This window comes from Enoplosus armatus, chromosome 16 (assembly GCF_043641665.1).
Source record: "Enoplosus armatus isolate fEnoArm2 chromosome 16, fEnoArm2.hap1, whole genome shotgun sequence".
Classification (NCBI taxonomy): Eukaryota; Metazoa; Chordata; class Actinopteri; order Centrarchiformes; family Enoplosidae; genus Enoplosus; species Enoplosus armatus.
In genome coordinates this window covers 10,413,796-10,430,989 of record NC_092195.1, presented here as the reverse complement: position 1 = coordinate 10,430,989, position 17,194 = coordinate 10,413,796, and the positions used below count along the sequence as shown (strand labels likewise).

General features: G+C 42.7%; 1 protein-coding gene across 2 annotated transcripts; it reads left to right on the top strand.

The window, feature by feature from the left end:
- The first annotated feature begins 1,711 nt into the window (after positions 1 to 1,711).
- On the top strand, positions 1,712 to 15,836 carry fbxl2 (F-box and leucine-rich repeat protein 2). Of its 2 annotated transcripts, none has more exons than XM_070921415.1 (14): positions 1,712 to 1,824; positions 6,726 to 6,787; positions 9,832 to 9,886; positions 10,628 to 10,702; positions 11,056 to 11,150; positions 11,710 to 11,799; positions 12,032 to 12,158; positions 13,221 to 13,295; positions 13,414 to 13,544; positions 14,039 to 14,099; positions 14,215 to 14,259; positions 14,616 to 14,672; positions 14,789 to 15,001; positions 15,706 to 15,836. In XM_070921415.1, exons 1-14 carry the CDS (start codon positions 1,795 to 1,797, stop codon positions 15,811 to 15,813), a joined length of 1,224 nt encoding a protein of 407 aa, XP_070777516.1. In that variant the 5' UTR covers positions 1,712 to 1,794; the 3' UTR covers positions 15,814 to 15,836. The 2 variants fall into 2 exon arrangements, with proteins under 2 accessions (XP_070777516.1, XP_070777515.1); XM_070921414.1 differs by having other exon boundaries at positions 11,710 to 11,874.
- The last annotated feature ends 1,358 nt before the right edge of the window (positions 15,837 to 17,194 follow it).

Sequence of the window (17,194 nt, the reverse complement as noted above, 5' to 3'; positions counted from 1 at the left end):
AATACTCCAGTGCGAGTAAAAGTCCTGTGTTCAAAAGCTTACCTAGATAAAAGTACAGTAGCATCATCAACAAAATGTATATAAAGTATCAAGTACTCGTTATGCAGGTTGGACCCTTTTAATGTTACATGCATGTATATCATAAGATCATTATTTATTATGCAGTACTGTTGTGTTGTTTCGATAAACTGGAGGTAAGCTTTTTTGTTGGGCAGTTAAATCTGCAAAAAAAAAAAACAATCTTATGCAGCCATATGTGTCTATAATTGAGTCCTAAAAACCTAAAAATTTTCTTAAAACAAGTGAAACCAATCTGTCAGTGCAGTGAAGACATTTCAGCCTGTTTTGGTATAAATCAACTAAAAAATGTGTTAGAAATTAGTGTCTGTATCTTGAGACAAGAAACAATAAGACATAAATAGATCTTTCAATTTGATACCCAGTGAATGTTGCTAGTGCAGTACAAGTACTGTACTTAGTGCAGTTTTAAGGTTTACTAAATATTTCGAGGGGAATATTGTACTTTTTACTGTTGCTTAGATATTTTGCAGGTTATTCTTCATAACATCAAAACATCTGTTTCTAAAACATGGTGCATTTTTCAGTGGGGAAAAAAATCAACACACAGATGTTCATTTCTAGGTATTTTTTAACAAGTTGATTTAAGTTAAAAACAGTACTGTACTGTGAAATAGGGTTTTTAGGACTCAATTATAGACAGAGATGTCTTTATAACTTTGGGGTTGTCACAGATTAAACTGCCCAAAACTATAAAGAAGTTAAGTTTAGCTATACCTCAATAAACTCCAACACAGATGCATTAGTGATCCTAATCCTATAATATATATGTAACACTATGAAATTAATTAAGTATTTTTACATTGTTATAGCCTATTTATATTTCAATAAGGGACTACTTTTTCCACCACTGTTGCTACACAGGCAGTAAATGTTTTTGGTGTGTGTATGTGTGTGTCTGCAGGTTGAAGCCTAATGTGACAGTGTTACACATCTCTAATGGAGAGAAAGTCTTGGATCCAGGATCTGGCGTTCACAGATGCGAGTGTTTCCCTCCCTTAATCAGACCCGCAGGTTCGTGTCAGGTCACGTCTCGGTGCTGTGACACCCGTGATTGCCACGGTGAACGCGGTCAAAAAGGAGCCCCTTGTCGTTATTTTCCAAAACCTCGGCAAGACCCCACAATCAAAACAAATCGACCACGCGTGCTTTTCCCGCAGCAATGACGTCACGTAAACCCTCCCCTTCCCCGCAAGTAAACAGAAAACATTGAGGAAAAACGTCCGTGTCAGTCGCCATACGCGTGTTCGTTGCGGGACATACGCTGCGAGAGACGAGAGCGGGCGTTAATGTCGCGTTTCCCGTGTGTTTTTAGCAAACTTGGGAGATTCAGGAGCCAGCTGACTCGCGCTGGAGCGATGAAGGGAGAGGCGGAAGTGAAGTCACTTGACAGACCGTCCATGTTATTATTGTTATTTTGGTAGCCCTGTGATGAGACGGGCTGGGGAGCCGTTGGTCTCCGAGACAACGACCGTTAACGTTACCGCAGGCCGCCCCGGACCGACACCACCCTCACCGCCGCCACCACCTCACTGACCCGGAGACAGGAGCCTCGCTGACGGCTGGGGGGGGGGGAGGGTGTGAGGACCCAGCTCCAGCTCGGCTCCTACACTCCGGCCGACCAAAAATAAAACGGCGACAAAAACAATAACGGCGTTCGCCAAACGGCTCGACTGGTGTCTGCGCGGTTTGTAGCAGGGACGAGCCGCCGCAGACATGAACGGTATCACCAAGGGCCGGTTCGAGGTATGACAGAGGGAGTGGACCACCAACGGTTAAACTGTTTGTTTCTAGTAGACGTGGGAGTCGTGGGCTTGTATAAGCAAAGTGTGTGTGTGTGTGTGTGTGTGCGTGTGTGTGTGTGTGTGTGTGTGTGTGTGTGGTAGACTGTGCTCCTAATTTTACATGCAGTCGGGGAGCCGAGGCGTTTTGTTGGTCAAGGGTAATCCGAAATCCTGTTATTGTCCTGCCGCACCAGTAGACAGCGACAACATGGAGCTCAGGACTGCGGGACAGGAGGGCTGTGGCCGAGGATAGTCAATATATCAGGGCCGAGGCTGGCTGGCTGGCTGGCACAGTCGCCTGAGGTTACAGGCTTTCAGGAGAGGGACTGTGGCTGCAGATGGAGAGAAATGTTGTAAATACAAGCAGTGTGTATTCTGTATATTCAGTTAGTCATCACTTGGGTTTGGCAGGTAGCACTGCCAAACCTGTGATACCTGTGACTGACTGGTGCCACAGGAGGTTTGGGTGGCTCTCTTGAGAGTCACTGGCACGCTACAGATGGTCCTTTTTTGTGGTCAAGTATCAGTAATAATATATAACAAGAGTGCTATGAATTGTCACGTTTCCTCCCACAACATACTTCCACGATCATTTTGCAGGAAAGTGGTGAATACACACATCATTTCATAGGTGCTCGAACTCAGGTACTCAACTGCAGTAGTGGAAGACGTATTCAGATCTAAGTAAAAAGAGCAACATCTCAAGGTTAAAAAAGTAAGTAAACAAGTAAAAGTCCTGCATTCCGAAGTATTATCAGCTAAATGTACTGAATGTATCAAAAGTAAACTCATGTCGCAGGCAGAATGATCCCAATGTTACTGATGTGAATTTTACTACTTTATACACTGTTGGGTAGTTTGATCTATAACAGTACATCATGTTTTAAAACATGATTGTCTGCTTTGCATTTAAAACCTTGATTTTCAAAGTAACCAGTAATTACAGCTGTCAAATACGTGTAGAGGAGTGAAATGTACAACATTTGCCTCTGAAATGTTGTGGAGTTAAAGTATAAAGCAGCATAACATGTAGATATTCATGTAAAGTACATGTACCTACTTGAGGAAATGTCCTTAGTTAGTTTTCACCACTGCTCACCTTCCTGCAGTTTTACAGATTGCTTTGAAGTGCACCTTAGTTCACAAACCTTTGATTCGTGCTCAGTCTGATGACATAATAATTACCATGTTTTGTTGTGTCAACGTTTTCTTCGTAATTGTGTACAAACCTTAAACCAGCTCCCATCCAACTGGTCCCCTAAGCTGTGAGCATTGTTTATCTGAAATATCACCAACACATTGCTGAGATTCTTTAGGGTTTGACTTGATGGTACTTGACTTTCTCCGTCAGGTGTTCAGCCGCTGCAAGCTTGTCAGTAGTATGAACGTCTACGTGTGAGTGAGTGAGAACAGGAGGTGGTGGTGGTGCTGATGTGTGTTGCCATATCGATGGGTTTCTCAACAGAGCTGTAAGCTTCTTAGAGGCAGATGAAAACCAGTGTATGGTGGGAAACAAGCTGGCGTGTGTCAGAGAGAGACACTGAAGAGTAGGGTAATAGAGTAGGACTTGTAACACCTGAGATGATGCTTTATAATGAACACCTGGCACAAGCCCCTGGTAGTTGTTGCATTGCAGGCCAGAAATTGAACACGTTACATGACTCAGATCTAATTTCCTCTAGTTGCTTTGTGGCAAAGAAATGTCTAAACGTGAGCCATGCAAGTTCAAAAGCCAGATTTGCATATCCACCCTGCTGTACACTGTCTAGGAATAGGAGTATGACTGCAGAGAGGAACTCCCTGCTTGGGAATGCTGCTCTGCTGGCACAGGGAACCAGGGCACCAGAACGCTGAGGTGATAACTTTAATAAAGCATGCATACCAGAGATGGCTGTGAACCTTGCTGTTTTAATGCCATATTTATGGATGAGATTACACAGCAAATACGGTACCATTCCAGTACCATTCCTGCCTGGCAACTTCTTCCATTGGGTTTGGGTTGCATAACACTTAAGGAGGGAAGAGGAGAATAGACTGCATGTAGGCTGTATGCCAACTTCATCTTCTGATTAATGGTTTAGTCTGTAAATAATAGTGAAAAATGTCCATAACAAGATCCTCAAGGTAACATTGTCAAAGTGCTTGTTTTGTATGACCAGAAGTCTAAAACCCCCAATATTCAATTTAAAAATTATATTAGAGCTGCAATGATTAATCAATTAGTTGATTTGACAAGCGACAAGCAACAACTATTTTGATAATCGGTTAATCATTAGTCAATTTTCAAGCAAAAATATGAACTATTTAGTGGTTCCAGCTTCACAAATGTGAGAATTTGCTGCTTTTTCTTGTCTTATTCTGTAATAAACTGAACAAAACAAGATATTTGATGACTTTGGGCTGTAGGAAATTATGCTGGGCACTTTTAACAGTTTGATGATGTTTTATAGACCAAACAATTAATCAATTAATCAAGATTAAGCAATAATGAAAATAACCGTTAGCCACCTCCCTAAATTTTACAAAAGAGAGAATACTAGCAGGGATGAACCAGCAAATATTTGGTATTTTTCCCTGATAAATGACAAATGATTACTTGTTTCAGCAGTAATCTGCAATGACTGAATGTGAATTTGAAGTACTTTGGACAGTGCCAGACTAGATGCCAATACACAGTAAAAGTTATGTTTGTTTAAAGTTCATGAAAAGATTATTTTGCTTCAGTACTGTCTTCTGTGAAGCCCACCAGGTCTAGAGTGTGTATAGACTATGTGTCTGTTGAAGGAGAGGTCAAAGGTGAGTGATGTGTTACAGAGGTGGTTTGGAATTAAGTCTAAATTTAGTCCTAAATCCTAAGCCACCTCTGGCTTTAGAGAGACAGTGAGATAATATACTGTAGGCCATGTCTGTGGACAGGTCGAGTTCTCTTTCTAACATTCAGTACGTACAGTATTTTACAATTAAGGTCAATTTACTGTCAGTTTATACCCAATTGACACGGCTCTAAATATAACTGAATCTGAAAGTCACATGCTGATGATAAGTGCTTTATTAGAGAGACTTTGTAGGACCTAATCATATTAAGCCTCAACCCTCATGGGCAGATTGTGTTATTATACAGGGGTATGTATGATGGAAAACATTTTAACTATATCCTGGAGCTATTATTGGATATAGTTAACCAATAGGCTCGGATTGATGTTTCAACCCACTGTTGTTTTGTTACCTGTTTTACTTTTACTTTTGTTAAAATTCAAACCAGCTTAGTTAATGTTTTGCTGGACCTTGACTGGACCAACTCCCTCTCTTTTGTCTTTTGGTCCCCCTCTTCCTCCCTAATGTCCTTTACTTCCTCACCTCCCTCTCTGATTTTAATAACGACTTTTGTACGTATTGTTCCTGTAGCCCTTGACTGTTGCTCCCTTTCTTTGTTTGCCTCTGTCTCTTACTTCCTCCTGCTCCCCCTCCCTCCCTCTTCTTCCCTCTTCCTCCCATCTTCCCTCTCCTTTATTGCTTTCTCTTTCGAGGAGCCTGCGTCTGCCACGGCTGGAGCCAAGACGTTTTCAGAATCAACCTTTGCTCCCCCTGTGCCTTCCCTCGCTTCCCTTTGTGTTTCCACATTTCGGTGTTTGAGTTTGCGTGTGACACAGCAGGGAGTCCCCCTCATTAGATACAGTTTCTGAGTCTTTGAGGATGCAAGTGTATCACTGGCAGGATGCGTGTCTGCAGAGGCACATCGAATGTGGGTGTTTGCCGTAATTTAAATTCATGGCTGAATGCAGCCCACCTGATCTAGAATGTTCTGCCTCTGTTCTTCACACAGAGAGGTCTGACTTGAATCACCTGCGAGCCTGCGAGTGTGTGTGTGTGTGTGTGTGTGTGTGTGTGTGTGCCCCACTCAGCAGATGGCCAGACATCCAGTGAGTAGACTAATTGAGATAAGCATGCCAACAAGCTGACCAGGCTAACAGAATTATAAGCTTGTAAGGAGGGGACGTGGAAAGCCAAGTGTAGCTCTGGCTTGTTTATTAGCATAGCTTAAAGAAGTAATAGCCTTTTTTTCTCACTAGTGGAAAGAAAGGTTCTAGTTTTACAAAACAACATTTTTTTTCAAGTCTGTCATAAACCAACACTCACATGCTCATATGTCCTCTGAAGGTGTTATTGGTTGTTGGTTCCTCTTGTCCATGCTGGCTGCCATGAGATCTCTTTCTAAAGAGTTTTCAATGTAAGTGATGGAGGACAAAATTCACAGTCCTATTTCTGTGCATAGATTCATTCTACAGTCCAGGGTATCTTCCAAAGTCTTTTTAGTGCCAAATTGTTTCTTTGTGTTTCCACAGAATGTCTCCTTGCTGAGCAGCGGTGGAGGGATTGCAACAAAAAGAGTGAATTTTATACTGAAAAGACTCTGGAAGATACCTATTTGATGTGACTCACTCAGAGCACTGAAGCCTCATATTACTGTTTCTTCAGCTGAATACAGAATGAGCACTGTGGATTTTCACTTGAAATTGCTTGTAAGAAGTGGCCAGTATGGACAACAGGAACCACTACGGCGACCAACAATTTTAATGTACATATGGGAATATGAAGATTGCTGTAAGACTTGTGAACTTCTCCTTTAAACACACTTTGAGTGGCCTGATCTAGATCTGTATTTTCTGTGTGTTTGTGATGATGATAATAATGATGCCCTGTGCTTTCTGTTCTCTGTTGCCATTGTAACAGCTCATGTCTTGTTTCTGTCTCATTGCTCTTGACCAACTCAAACAAACACAACACACACACACACACACACACACACACACACACACACACACACACACACTCATTGTTATTGTTTATCTTGTGTCTCGGCAGGTGTTCTCAAACAGCGATGAAGCCCCCATTAACAAGAAGCTCCCCAAAGAGCTTCTTCTTAGGTAAGATTAATAATACGTAACCACACACACACACACACACACACACACACACACAAACACACACATACACATACACACACACATACTCACAATACAACACAGCATACCCTGGGAGAAGGGCTTAGGTCAGGGTTACTCATTAGCTGAAGCAGTGTGTAGGTGTATTTGTTTTGTCACTAGTTGTGTGTGTGTACTGTGTCGTTGTCTGTGTGTGTTTTTTGTAGGATGTATGTTGGTCACTAATCTGAAATGAGGTCCTGTTAACTGTGTGACCTACAGACCAATATTTTGTCTCACATGACCCATAAATCTGACACCACACACGCGCGGTCACACATGTTCATCCTCCACACTGATTAATATATGGATTTTTGTGTGAGTGTGCGCGTGTGTGTTTGAAAAGGATGCATCTGCATGTAGCTCTGCAGACACATAATGTGGACTGTTTATTTCTGCACTACACTACTGCATGTTTATGTGTATCTGTGTGTGCGTGTGTGAAGCGCTCCTGGGCCTATGCAAACTGTACGTCTGTGTTTGTGTGCTATAAAAATAGCTTCTCTTAGCTGGTGGGGAATTCCGCAGTGCTGAACTCTGCTGCTGCTCCAGCTGTGCTCCACAGAAACTGCCAGTACACCCATTACCACCAGCGCTACTTTCACTGGTTGACAGAAAAATATGCACTCACATGCACTCATTAGCTACAACACATGACTTACTGTCACATGTGTCATGTTGAGACACTTACACAACATCGGCTGTGAGGAAGACCCATTGTCATGGCAGTAAATCTTGTTTTTAAACCATGGAAAGTGGGTTGACTGGAGTCTTTATTTATAATTTTGTTATGTTATGCCCTGTCACCATGGCACACAGTGCGGGATATTATTGTTGTCCCAGGTGCATTTGTATAATGAAAGTATGAATCTGTGTGTAGACATTTTGAACACAATAAACCTAAAATAGGTTTAAACAGTAGTAGTAGGAGTATAGAGTAAATCAGAGGTTCCTAATCTGGAGATTAGGGGAGGTGGTTGCAAGGGGTTGCAAGAATGTAGATTTTGTTTCCTGATGTTTCTCTGATCTTTGCTTTTTCAATAAAAAACACTTTTACCTCTTCAAGCCTTAACACTTATTCAGAAGAAATAGGGCTACAACTAACGGTTACTTTTATTACGCATTAATCTGTGAAGGGGAAGTGACCTGTGAAGGGGATTTTCAAGCAGACACTGCTTCATTTTAAGGTGTCGCCCACCAAAAGAGTAGATCACCCATGTGGTATGTGTTGGCAAGTATGTTTCTGTAGGAATAATTGCTAATTAACCTGTTAATTTGATTAATTAGTGTTCTCATTAGCATTTCTGTTTATGTTTAATGTATGACTGTGAGCGGGCGCGGGCACCTGACTTGCCTCTCATGGTGGTGCATTGTAAACAGCTGTTATCTAGGCCAGTGCAGCACGGATATAAACGGAGAAAACTGTGCTGTGATATAGAGGAACCTTGTCTGACAGTCGAACCTCGGGGAGAGTTCAGAGTGGGTCTTCTTACCCAGAAGCGCTGACTCAGCACCTTCCCTACCACCACCCAAATTCATGTCTAACTGGAGTTACTATGGCAACCAGTCCTAGACTCACAGTGATGGCTTGACTCTCTCTTATCTAGCCATGCTTGAAGGGCCAGGTGTACATTTTGTCAACAAATGGGACTGTGCTCTATTAAAAAAACCCATTATGTGGTATGTACCATGTCAGAAAAAAATAGACCCAGGCAGGATTTGATGGAGCAATTGAAACCTGCTAACTTATTTTCTGTTCTGACATTGTTCAGGGGCAGCTTTAGGGTAAAGTGAAAAGCATACTCACGATGTCGGCTCTATTACATCACCTGCTCCCCTCTCTGTTGTCTTTTGTTTGTCACCGTCATGAGAAAGTCCATGTCAGTGACACACCTATAGTCCATCTGTATTCAATAATCTGTCTTCATGCTTTTATTATCAAGTGCAAATGTCAAATAGGTTAACAGGACTCACCAAATCAGATTGACTGATTGCTTCCCTGTGAGTATGATTAACAGAATTCTTCTGTGGTCGGTAAAAGGCCTCTCTCTCACACATAATGGAAAGTCAGATTGTGTTTGATTAACACAGACAGCCAATCAATGATCAGCGTCACAGCCATTAACTAGTTATTAGAAGGGAGATCGATGAGCACCAGCTTCTCTGGTGGCCTGCAATCACCCCAGGGAGTGTGTGTGTGTGTGTGTGTGTGTGTGTGTGTGTGTGTGTGTGTGTGTGTGTGTGTGTGTGTGTGTGTGTGTGTGTGTGTGTGTGTGTCCGTCCATGTGTTCGATGTGTGTCATGTGTGTGTCTTTGCATGCATTGTATGCATGTGTTACCTGACACAAGACTCTGGTATAGATTATACAGACATGTCCCAACCTGCCCTGGCCTAACACACATCACAACACACAGCCTTTGTGTGCATCTATATGAAGGAAACAATGGCCAGCCCCTGTTTCCGAGGGTTAAAAGGACATTCAGACCCCAGCTGCACTCAAAGCTTTGGCACCATGACAATTCTCTGAATGCCTCAAATTTTCTATAGATTGGCCCTTTACGGCACTTCTATGAGCAGTAACCGGCCATTTAATCACTGGGAACTCGGCTACGTATACATGTTTGGTTTCATGTATGTGTTTCCTTCTGTATCTGTATGTATGTCTGTCTGTCCCATGCTGTCTGTGGCCTTGCCTGTCTGAGTGCCAGAGATTACTCAGTGGCAGATTAATGGATTGAGCTGACCCAGTAGCCTGCTGCATGCAGCCCTTTGTGGCTGACCGGCCCACAGCTCAAACACTACCTGTCTGTGGGGCTCTCCTGCTGCCAACCAAACACAGGGGATTGTTCTGTTTTCTACAGGCACTCAAAACATACACCAAACATACATTAAATCACACAAAACGGAAAGATATTCAAATACAAAGTTTAGGTGGAAACGGTGAACTAAGACAAACTCATGCTCTTTTTTTTGTCTCTCTTTGTAGAATATTCTCCTATCTAGATGTGGTTACACTCTGTAGGTGTGCCCAAGTATCCAAGGTAAGCTCTTCCCTCTCTACGCCTCCAAACATCCCACTGTGGACTAATACACTCATTCTTTTCAAAAGAATGGATTGATGTAATTCTAAACTATGGTATGGTTAAATTAAAACCAGTGTACCATTGTTGAATTCTCCAGAAATGTCCATAATATAGTGCCATCTGCTGGTTATGTAGAAGTGGACCACTGTTTAGCCGTAGTGCACTGCAGCTGAAAGCCATTTATGAATGAGCTATCTGTGAATGGTAACAAGGGCCTGGCATGTGGACTGTGAATGTAGAGCTTCTCTCACAACAGCTCCAATGTGTTTCTGTATATGTTATTTCTCTGCACCTGTGACAAAGCACAAAGTATAGGTTGGATCTCTTTTCTATGATTCATTTTAAGGTAGTTCATCTCTTGTCTGCCGAGCTTCATATGTACCTAAATTTCCAACCATTGTTATGAGTGGTCAGCCAATTATTTTCTTGTCTGACCAACAGTCCAAAACCCAAAGATTTTCAGTTTACAATTATATAAAACAAAGAAAATAAGCAAATTCCAAAAACAGCAGCTGGTACATGAACAAAGAAACAGAAAGTGGGCTTAGATTATGTATACACAGAGTCAAACCTGCTCTGCAGTATGGGTTGACCCACTATGTTCATTCATTTTTTCTGCATATTATGATAACAGAGTCCCCCACCTCTGTCTGACCCACATGTCTGTCTCCATCCACAACCTGTCTGTCACCCTCTCAGGCGTGGAATGTCCTGGCTCTAGATGGCAGTAACTGGCAGAAGATTGACTTGTTCAACTTCCAGACAGACATAGAGGTGAGTGGTGTGTTTAAGAGAGAGAAAACAGGAAGAGTGAAGGGGCAGAATGGACAGCATTTGTGTGTGTGTGTGTGTGTGTGTGTGTGTGTGTGTGTGTGTGTGTGTGTGTGTGTGTGTGTGTGTGTGTGTGTGTGTGTGTGTGTGTTTGTGTTTGCATGCGTGTGCTTGCCTATATGTGCTGCATGTGTATGCTTGTTGAGTAGCATTATCCAGCCCATGGCTTAGTGCTGGGTCAGTAGGCTTTGGTGCCGACTGTGACGTCACAGCTGATCCCCTGTCCGGTGGCTCTGTCCATCTCTTTGTCCATCTCTCTCTCTCTCTCTCTTTCTCTCTGTCCCTGTGTCTCTCAGGGGCGGGTGGTGGAGAACATTTCGAAGCGTTGTGGAGGCTTCCTGAGGCAGCTGAGCCTCAGGGGCTGCCTGAGTGTGGGAGATGCCTCCATGAAGTGAGATTCTCCTTGTCTCTGAGCGTGGTTCTGCTTTGACTTTTACCAAAACTCATTCTCTTGTTGGTTTGATTACTTGCTGTGAAAGTGATTATGTTCCCCTGTGATTATGTTTAAAGTTTAAGCAGCTTGTGCCTCTTCAGTCCCAGGGGAGTCTGTGGTGGAAACTCTGCTTTTGATTCCATTTAATCTCACATTACTGTACACACACACACACACACACACACACACACACAAACAAAAGAACAATGTGATGTAATTTTGTTTTTACATGAAACTGTTATACCTCATGATGTGTTCATTTACATGGTTTCACTTGAAGATTTTTATCACCTCTTTAAGCAACTGATTTTAAAGTACAAGCAGTTCTTTGGAGAGTACAGCTTTCATAAAAAAAAAGAAATATACAGTAGCTGTACAACAACCTCTCAAGGGCCTGTAGATGACTCTGTTAATTGGCTCCCGAGCAGCTCCCAGCATCTGACTTCTTATTTAGTCAATGAAGGGACTCTTGAGTAATTCCCCCTTCTCCCTCTCCACTGTTTCGGCTGTTTCCCAGGACATTTGCTCAGAACTGCAGAAACATCGAAGTGTTGAACCTGAACGGATGCACCAAGATCACAGACAGCACCTGTCTCAGCCTCAGCAAGTTTTGCTCCAAACTCAAACAGCTAGATCTCACCTCCTGCGTGTCCATCAGTAACCACTCCCTCAAGGCCCTCAGGTAGCACCCGCACACTTGGTATTGCCCCGGCTACTTACTAAACCCAAAACCCTCACACACACTCTACAAAGTGTGCTTTAAGACATATCTCCATTTGGTTCACATGTCCTGTGTGTTTTCTCTTTGTCTTCATTGTATAATGTGTGCACATGCTCAGTGACGGCTGCAGAATGCTGGAGATGTTGAACCTGTCATGGTGTGACCAGATCACACGTGATGGCATTGAGGCTCTGGCTAGAGGCTGCAATGGTTTACGAGGACTGTTCCTCAGAGGCTGCACACAGGTACAGTAACGGAGTGCACACACACACACACACACACACACACACACACACACACACACACACACACAAACACGCCAGGGCAATATTTTTTTCTTTTCTTTCTGTGGGCTTTTTAGGCCGTCTTCACTGGAGTTTTGAGAAATACTGTTCTAATATATGTACTTGTACACATATGTAGCCCAAATATCATAAAAGATAAAAAGTAAATTAATAAAATACCATAATTAAGGCTCATCTTTTCACAAATGTTCACCATAAAATGCCAAGATTTCTTAAAAGAAGTCAATTGGTTAAAAGGTTTTCACCTGATTTTTATATGTTTTTTTAATTTTCCCATGCATCAAGACGCTGTGTCTTGTGTTACCTGCTGGCAGAGGAAACTGTTCACTGCAGTTTACAGTAAACAGGGTCCTCTGGAGGTGACCACAGCTTTCAAAATGCTTCAGCTGAGAAAAATGGTAGCACTACAGAAAACTACAAATACTTATAGATTCCCAGATTACTAAAAAACATAACCACAAGCCACACTTCTTTCCCACTGCAGAAAGATTACTTAATGAAGAGCAATGTGCCTTTTTCCCTACTCCCAACACAGCACATTTTCCATCCCATGGAATTTGGGTTTTTTACTTGTATTTTAATCTCATTGGTTGGTTTTTTTGTTGATGCAGTGGTTTGTGTCGGGCTGGCATTTTCTTTTTCTGCTACCTCGGTAGAGCCAATATTTTCCTCAGGCTGTGTGCTCAGTTGTTGTTGTTTTTATAGCCAAAGTCTTTTTTTCTTACCTGGAAAGAAATACCATGAACCACTCACGTATCATCTTTTGGTCCTCACAGGGATCAGCAGGCACATGTGAATAGAACTCATCTGAAAAACAGGGGCGAAATTGAGCAAAGGTTTCTCCCATTTATTTGGGGGCATTTTAAGTTTTGAGAGTCATTCAATTACAAGCCACTGTTGATTATTAGCAGATACATCAACACACGTAAACAGAGGCACATACATAAATTATTGATTCAGGTGTTTGATTAAAAATGCTGGGCCTTTTTTATTTCAACCTAGCTGGACGATGGAGCATTGAAACACCTTCAGAAACACTGCCCAGAACTCACCACCATCAACATGCAGTCTTGCACAGTAAGACAAACATTTGTTGTGGGATGCGGGGGGGGGGGGGGCTGATAATAATGCATGAGGGATGTGTCTGTATGCCTCTGTGTTTTTGTAATTTGTCTTGTGTGTCTGTTGCCTCCAGCAAATAACAGATGATGGTCTGGTCAGTCTGTGCCGAGGATGCCACAAGCTACAGATCCTTTGTGTGTCTGGCTGCAGTAACATCACTGATGCCTCCCTCACTGCGATGGGACTCAACTGTCCCCGACTCAAGTGAGAAAAACACACACATATGCACAGACACACACATCCATCACAAGGACGTCAGCAGCTTGCTTCAGTATCCACCAAATCTACCTCTCAGGCAGTGTGACTACTATCATTTCCAAAAAAAATTCACTACAATTATCATTGGTATTTGTGGTTAATTTTAGCTACTTGAAAATGCCAGAATCCACAGAAAGTCTCTTTTTCATCAGTGTTGTCCTTCCACACACTTGTAAACATATAAAAGTCTTGAGAGACAGGTGCGTCAGAGCAATCACTTCAGAGGAAACAAAACGAAAAGTTCCCACACACTGTCTAAAGCTTGGAAATGATTGAACAGACAAGGTTACGATCTCAGGTCTGATACACAATCCCAAATCTGTGTTTACCCCCTCTTCATACCCAAATACTGCCTTGTTATTTTGATTAACCTTGGTAACACACCATGCTAAGCCATGCCCTCCTCAAATAGCCTTTACAAGTTGTGTGTGTGTTCTCAGGATTCTTGAAGCTGCACGATGCTCCCATGTCACGGATGCTGGGTTCACTGTGCTCGCCAGGGTGAGTTTCATGTTGTTCTTTTTGTCGTGTTTTCTCTTTCTGTGAACTTTTTGTTGGGTCCATTTCACCTCGATATCTCTGAGTTTCAGTGAATGATCTCTGTTTTTCCTCACAGAATTGTCATGAGCTTGAAAAAATGGACTTAGAAGAATGTATTTTGGTAAGAAAATTTGTTTCCATATTTATTTATTTATTTATTTAGGCTCATGGTATTTATTTATGTTGAATCTGGAATCATTCTTGACTTTGATCTATTCGTCTGGGTAGAGATTAGATTGTAGGAAATGTTTCCTGCCAAGAGGGAGAGTGAGCAGACTGGTGACCTCAGTATTTAAATTGATTTGACAGAAAGCAGAGAGGGAGATGAAATAGAAGTGACACAGAAGAAAAAGTTTTAGGGGATACAAAACTAGATATGAACATGCAAGCCACGTTTCCAAAAACTGTGAATTAAGACTCTTAACTGTCTCCAGACATGTGAGAACAGTATGTTAATCAACCTTGTCCTCTCCACAGGTGACAGATAACACCCTGGTTCAGCTGTCTATCCACTGCCCTCGCCTGCAAGCACTGGTAAACATTTACAACTGCAGTTCTGGTGTCTCACCTGTGTGCCAGGTCTGCTTGCATACGGAGCTTTAATCCATCTATCTGTGTGTCTTCCACCCTGTCTGCTGTGCCCCGGACAGTCCCTGTCCCACTGCGAGCTGATCACAGATGATGGCATAAGAGCTCTCAGCAGCAGTACCTGTGGCCAAGAGCGCCTCACTGTGGTGGAGCTGGACAATTGCCCCCTCATCACTGATGTGACCCTGGAGCACCTGAAGAGCTGCCATCGCCTGGAGCGCATTGAGCTCTACGACTGTCAGCAAGTCACCAGGGCTGGCATCAAACGCATCCGGGTCAGTGGAAATTGTGGGGTTTGATCACATAGATTCTGCTCTTGTTGGGGATTGGATCAGTGACTTACTAAAATCACGTCTCTGCTTAGTTGTTCTCTACCTTATTTAATCTAAAAATCACACACTGTAATAAAGAAATAGTTCAACATTTTGGGAGATACATTTATTTGCTTTCTTGTCCAGAGTTAGACGAGGAGATCGATACCACTCTCTTATGTGATCGTTAAATATAAGGCCAGCTGCTGGTTAGCTAAACAAGAAAAAGGGGGAAACAGCTAGACTGGCTCTGTCCTACCAGTAGGTAGGACTCACTAAAAGCTCCAAAGCTCACTAATAAACATGGCACATGTTGTTTGTACAAAAACCAAAGTAAAAAAACGTCAATTTGGGGTTTTTACTGGGGGTTATGTGTCGGACTATTTTTAGCTGGGAATAGTAACACCTCCAGGAAATTGCTATGACTGTTTCCAGTCTTTATGCTAAGCTAAGTTAACCGGCTGCTGGCTGTAGCCTTATATTTAACAGAGACATATCAGAATGACATTGATCTTCTCATCTAACTGTATGAATAAGTGTATTTACCAAAACGTCAAACTACTCCTTTAAGGAAAAATGTAATGGTTGTCGGATGCAGAAGAAAATCCTGATTATATGCTTCTTTTTCTTTTTATACCCTTGTATTAACAAATCTCTTCCCTACACAGGCCCACCTTCCAGAGATCAAGGTCCACGCCTACTTTGCCCCAGTGACACCCCCTCCCTCTGTACATGGAGGTGGCCAGCGTCTGTGCCGCTGCTGCATCATCCTCTGACAGTGGAGGGCCAGGGGGGGCCACCTCTGTCTACAGGTCCTGCTGCTCTGATATGAGCTGAAATAGGGTGGGCGGGGGGAGGACTGGGGTAGGTGTAGGAGAGAGGAGGGGCTGGACCCACTCACTGCTCCTGATCACTGATCAATACATAGACTGATCTCCACTGATCCCTGATCAGTTGAACCCGCCCCTCCTCTCTCCTCTTGCTCACCGATCAGCATTGCAGCAGCCCCTGGGTTTGGGCATGGAGGGGTGGGTGGTAAGAACATGGATGGATGGACTCTCTCTTTTTCTCTCTCTGTCTCATTCTCTCTTTCTCACTGTAAAGACAAACAGGTTCTCCACTCCATTCTGCTCCTCACACCCCTGACCCCCCACCTGTGGGTGTAGAGGACTGCATCTGGACAGTTGGAGATGGGAGGAAGGGGGTGTCTGGACAGTGGAACTACAATGCATCATGTTCAAACAAAAAAAAAAAGACGATATTGTCATCTTGGACAACAGTTCGCTCGCTGTGGAGTATCATCTCAACCAATCACATGACACCTCTATGTGACCATCCTGTGATTCATTCTGCTTTGACCAATAAACATGCAGCATGGAGGGAGAGGAGAGCTGGATTGTGGGAAATGCAGATCTTCTGGATATAAACAGTGACGCTTTGGCACAGCCAGCTCAACTCTCTACTGTGGAAGAGTTGAGAAAAAAAGTACAGAATGGGACATGTGACATATTTGTGCATCTGAGAAACTTTTGTTGAGATTTTGATTCTGTTCGTACAGAGAATGTTTTGCAATGGTAAAAAGAATTACACTTATGGCAACTCACTCAAAATTGGGGTTGGCCAACAAAAAATTGTTTTTGTTTTTTTCAGTGCTTATTGTAATTGTCCATGCCTGTCTATTCAGAGAGGGAGATATGTTTGACACTCTTTTTGAAGTAGAAAAGAAGAAACTGTTTGACAAAAAAGGACCTATGATTCAGACCCTCAGCGTCTAAAAGCATTATGTTGACTCTGTATGCAACTGGGATGAGTGGCCTCTCCTGTGTACTGCGTGGTTATGTTGGCTCATAGGCCCTGATCCAATCCTGTCAGTAGCCCTGTGCACTAGCTCCTACTTGACCACTTAACCATTTGTTTACATCCTGGATTAGGTTAGCACCACAGACAAACTTGTTTACATCAGTTGGTTTCCAGTCTCCCTACTATTCAGAGTGAGTTTAATAACACTGGTACAACTGTGGTATACCCACTGTTTTTAACTGGACTATGGAGTCCATTATTCAAATTTATTGCTGTGTGTATTTGGATATCAATCAGGGCTAACGGTGCAACTTTGCTTCAAAATGAAACGGAAATTTTCTTAAAGCTGAGTTAATA